The sequence below is a fragment of the Fomitiporia mediterranea genome (assembly GCF_000271605.1).
Source record: "Fomitiporia mediterranea MF3/22 unplaced genomic scaffold FOMMEscaffold_12, whole genome shotgun sequence".
In the NCBI taxonomy this organism is placed as follows: domain Eukaryota; kingdom Fungi; phylum Basidiomycota; class Agaricomycetes; order Hymenochaetales; family Hymenochaetaceae; genus Fomitiporia; species Fomitiporia mediterranea.
This window is the reverse complement of record NW_006760397.1, coordinates 1,007,713-1,012,429: the sequence shown is the minus strand read 5'-3', so window position 1 is coordinate 1,012,429 and position 4,717 is coordinate 1,007,713. Positions and strand designations below refer to the sequence as shown.

Below are 4,717 nucleotides of genomic sequence, written 5' to 3'. Positions count from 1 at the left end.
CCGTTGCAAGAATTTTTTCAAACCTTTGTTGGAAAGGTCTGAGGCTCGTTGCTTTCGGATTTCAAGGGCCTCAGCTGAATATATATATATTAATTAGGAACTGTAACACAGAATGAGCAAGTCGGCTTACCATTTCTTTTACGTTTTGGGTCTATGCCGTTTGCAGCTTGCTCTGTTTATGGTGCTGAAGGCATCAGTACAGACGTTGATGGTGCCGGAGGTTGAGGGTTTGGACGAGTTGGAGAAATGTATACTTATGTTCAAGAGCCAGAGTGTACATGCGAATTGCGGCTGTCTGGACGACCTCCGAGAGACGCATAACTGTGCCGACGTTCCGGATCTTCCTGCTTGCTAGAACAAATTAACGAACTTGTAAAGTCCGTATCGTCGAACCAAAAATTAAAAATTAAAGTTGTCTGCACGCGGGACTCAGAAGTGTTCCTCTTCCCGTACGGGCCTCCCATCCTCGCATGTGCTAAACCACAACAATAACACCACCAACACCAACACATGAACATCACTTAGCTCAACTTCACGAGTTGAGACGGGAGATCAGAGACCAACAACTCACTTGCACCCTATCCAACAAACGACCCCTGCACAACCGCCGCACCACTCGACGACTCGCCAAACATAACTTCAGACATAATTACAATCTCCTCGACGGCCGTCCCGCACCCAACACATAAACCGTTGCCAGCGACTGCATCGTATTCTATGATTGTACCACCACAGTCACCACACACTGTCTGTTCGAATTCGTTTCAGTGCTATTATTCATAGGCGAATAATGCATTTTGGGCAGCGCACCATTTCCAGTTAATAAAAAGTTAATAAAGAAAGATAAGCAGGGGTAACTGAGTGAACGGAGAGGAGAGAAGTCGTCGTTCCGAGAATCCGAAATGTATGCGGCGTGGGAAATATTTGGCGCATTTTGACTCAGCTGTTACCACGTCAAACTTTAACCTTAACTCGTACCTTTCATTCTACTACTCACACAAAAAGAACACTATTAACGTTACTTGAGGATTAACGTTAGGCCCAATGGCCCAGGACAAGGGCGTAGTAAAAACAACAGCCAGGATTGTGTACGTCGGGGTTTTCCTCTCACCATACTGTAGTAGGTTGCTTACGACGCTTACATTGCTCAGCCTACCTTCGAGTTCGATCGATTTCGGCTGCATCCGCCGCAGGAACCTCGAAATTTTCGTGGATCGATATCGCTACCAGTGTGCTACAAAACAGACTGGTGGGCTTGCGATGTTTCTCGTCGACGTCCGTCTGCTATGTTCCGGTTTTTCTTGTTGACAGTTCTTGCGTTCGTTGGCCTTTAAATGAAACCCACTGAGAGAGCATATATGCTTCAAGTCCATCCGTAAGACAACTTTCCTTTCCTATCCTAGCTCGACATATTTAATAAGTAAGGATGCAGGACGAGCGTACTGGATGTTTTCGAGCAGCACTCCTTGCGTTCACTTGACAACGCACTACAAGTTTCGTTCATTCTTGCCTCTATCAGCACAACACGAGCGTGTGCTAATTGTATATTTGTAACTTGAACAAAGGTTCGGTGTGGTTCGGATTCCTATGAAATCTGGTACCATACTGAATTCTTCTTGTTCAGGATCCGCCTTGCTGTCAGATCTTAAACTCGGTTCCACAACTTGGTATGTGACAGACTCACAATACCACTGTAGTTGTCTATCTGTGAGCCAGATTTCATTCACATCATGGTGGTGCACTTATTTATTATGAATAGAGGATGTGCACACCAGATGTCTTCAATCAGTCCGTTTACCTTCAGTACGGAGTAATGCAAATCAACTCAGGCCTCGTCTTCGACGACCCTGGCAGAAGTGCAATCCGGTGGCGATGTACCTGGGCCTTCAAACTTGGTGAATGGCTCAGCAGGGTTGAGGCCCTTCAACCTTTCTAGTCTACCGTTACCTTGTGCATAATCTTCTGGGTCTCCATCTCTCGAGGATGCTTCTGCCAGAGGTTTATGAGGAGGCTTGACTGATCTCGAAGGATCAGCAAGCCAAGAGTCGACGCCGATGTCGGCACCGCTTTTCTATTATTACATTACAAGGAGAAGGTAGCCTTTGGCTGTACAGGAAGTGCAAAACCGAGAGAGGAGACAAGAGATACAAATACAGAAACAAGTTCAAGTACAGAGCGGGCTGAGAGCAAGCACTCGCGGAAGGACGAGGAAGGAGCTAGGGGTGCGGTCGCGGAAGCGGGACAGCGGAAAGCAGTGAAAAACGTGCCGAAAGTAATGAAGGGCTATCACCGAGGTTGTTGTATGAACTCCCGACCATATCGTTCAACTCGCTGTTGCATCGGAGGACGCTGTCAAGTTGCTGATATACACTTCGGAAGACTCGGATTAACGGCGGTTAGCGTTGGATGGGCATTATCCAGCAGGAGCAGACGCCCAGCTGATGATGGTCGATTCCAAAGTCCTTGGACGCGTTACCGACACCGGACTAACAATAAGGCAGCCACAAGAAGCCAGGAGGACGAGCAGGCCGACTTTGCGGTTCATTACCATAATCGAGGTGTGGAATGATCTTTTGATCGTACGCATCTTCCTCTGGGCGGCTGTCGAGATGAACGATAAAAATTCGAGACCTCTAGGCTTGATTGGATATGGCCGTGACGCTCAAGACTATATGGAGCCGCTTCTTTTGGTGACATCCATATGAACTATCTAGCGCTTTATGTCTCCTCATCACGCTGGGGAGTCGAAAGTCTTGAGACAGAGTGTGATGGAGGAAGAGATGGAGGGCTGGGAGCCCTTGATCTTCTTCTGTCAACAGGGATGGAAGGAACCGAAACATCGTCCTCGCCTTCGTCCTCGTCCTCACCCTCATCCCGAACGTCCATCAACTCGTCTGGTGGCTCCGCTTCCTCCATCGTTCCCGGAAGAACGATCACAAGGGATCTATCAAACGATTGGACGTCCGCTGACTCGGCCCGTGGCGTTCCTACGGGCGTTGAGCCGACCGATTCGTTTCTATCCCTATGGGACCCGTCACGTCCAGTCGTCAACTCCGGCGTACTCCGGTTACTGTCAAATCGGAACGTGTTTTCGGTTGCCAGTTCATATTCTGGCATCAGCAGACTCCAATCCCGAGGCGGAGAAGTATCCCAGAGGAAATCCTCCTCTTCATCCTCTGTTTTTATGAGAGTGAAGTCTACCTCATTTTCTAGTGTATCCTCTAAAGTCGGTCGTTCTGATGCACGATCTGGAGATGGCGATCTCGTCGTCCTGTTTCCCTCGTCGCTTCCCGAGTTTGCGGGATCTGCGGGAAAGACGATGCTGCGCGATCGCAGCTGACGGACGTTGGTTGCACCAATCGTGTTGTCCAACGATATTGAACGTGCGTTGGATGGCCCCGCAACGGCGTCCTCACTAATATGACGCCTCTTCATTAGCCTTGCCTCGTCTTCTTCGCCATCGACGCCCTCGACTGGGCGCTTGCCGCCTGCCCGGACAGCACGACCTTGGGTAGTAGTCGCCCTTCTGGCTTTCTTGTGGGTCCACCCATGCCCGCGCTTCTTGCGAGCTTTCGGCCTGGGAAAGAGTGAGAGGGAGGCATTCGGAAGGTCTAGGCGTTATGTCAGCTCAATGCTGCACTTACGTAGGGTGGTCTAACTCACCTTCACGAGAATTTTGCGGACTTTCGGTGGAAGATCCCGATGCCTGTGGCTGGCTATCAAGGACCTCGGCTGGAATAGATATTTTAATGAGGAATTTCAACTCGGACTGAGGAAGATGACTTACCATTTCTTTTACGTTTCGTTTCAACAATATGCACAGCTTGTGCAGTTTGGGTGTTAGAGGACTGGTCCTCTATAGTGATGTTGTGTTGTAAAGCACCGACGCTTCCCGTGCTGGTGCTGAAGGCATTGGTGCGGACGTTGGCGGAGCCTTCAACCGCATTGTTATGGACGGCGGTGCCCTCTCCGGCCATTGATTGCGGACCATTTCCGGAATGCGTAATACGCGAACGCCTTGAATGCATTAATGGCGTCTCATTACTGACTGTCGTCTCCATGTTTGTGGTCTGAGTGGCTGCTAGTTGCTTCCACATTGCGCGAGTGAGTACCATTGTGCTCTGCTGTGTAAATGACGCGCTGAGGGGGGGGGGGAGTTGTTCCTCGGAACTCTTGTTGTGTGGGGAGTGGGGGAATTGAGCTGACTTGGTTAACTTTGAGAGCCACGCTCTTTATATGCCTCCACGATATAGGGTCTGAGCGTCATCAAGACACATCAGTACTAATCTAACCATCTTCGTTATCCATTGTCTTCTCAGCCTAATCATCGCCTATTTTTCAAGGGCGGCTATTCCCGAGGCCACGATCGGTGAATATTGAAGGGAATGCAGTGCAATTTTTTGACATGCATGGTCTGGTTATATTTTTCTTTTCTTCTTCTTTCGGACTGCCTCGTGCTTTACCCTGATCCTGTGGAGAAGGGAAGAATGGAGAGGGAATTACGGATTGACGGGATTCGATTGTCTACAGTTTGTATGACTCTTGTTCTTTCGTAGCCGAATTGTCCAGTGCAAGTCGTGCTTCTGGTCAGGAGATATTGCCGTAAGATCCAGACCTTGAACAATACAATACAATTGTACTTCTCCCTTTCGACTCCTCGAACGATCTAGGGTTATAGCGCCGAGGACTTGTAGGGCAACTTGTTGTTTTTGCTTTA

At 49.1% G+C, this 4,717-nt stretch overlaps 3 protein-coding genes across 3 annotated transcripts; 1 reads left to right on the top strand and 2 right to left on the bottom strand.

Moving 5' to 3' along the window:
* Positions 1 to 1,044: 1,044 nt before the first annotated feature.
* Positions 1,045 to 1,334, top strand: FOMMEDRAFT_160552 (uncharacterized protein; the record flags this gene model as incomplete). Its single annotated transcript, XM_007270231.1, has 2 exons — positions 1,045 to 1,065; positions 1,125 to 1,334. The coding sequence occupies 2 exons, from the start codon at positions 1,045 to 1,047 to the stop codon at positions 1,332 to 1,334; spliced, it is 231 nt and encodes a 76-aa protein (XP_007270293.1).
* A 491-nt stretch (positions 1,335 to 1,825) lies between these two features.
* On the bottom strand, positions 1,826 to 2,551 carry FOMMEDRAFT_160551 (uncharacterized protein; the record flags this gene model as incomplete). The annotated part of the gene is made up of 4 exons (XM_007270230.1): positions 1,826 to 2,071; positions 2,155 to 2,216; positions 2,291 to 2,370; positions 2,433 to 2,551. The coding sequence occupies 4 exons, from the start codon at positions 2,549 to 2,551 to the stop codon at positions 1,826 to 1,828; spliced, it is 507 nt and encodes a 168-aa protein (XP_007270292.1).
* A 167-nt stretch (positions 2,552 to 2,718) lies between these two features.
* FOMMEDRAFT_160550 (uncharacterized protein) lies at positions 2,719 to 4,115 on the bottom strand (the record flags this gene model as incomplete). The annotated part of the gene is made up of 3 exons (XM_007270229.1): positions 2,719 to 3,611; positions 3,664 to 3,732; positions 3,788 to 4,115. The coding sequence occupies 3 exons, from the start codon at positions 4,113 to 4,115 to the stop codon at positions 2,719 to 2,721; spliced, it is 1,290 nt and encodes a 429-aa protein (XP_007270291.1).
* Positions 4,116 to 4,717: the final 602 nt, after the last annotated feature.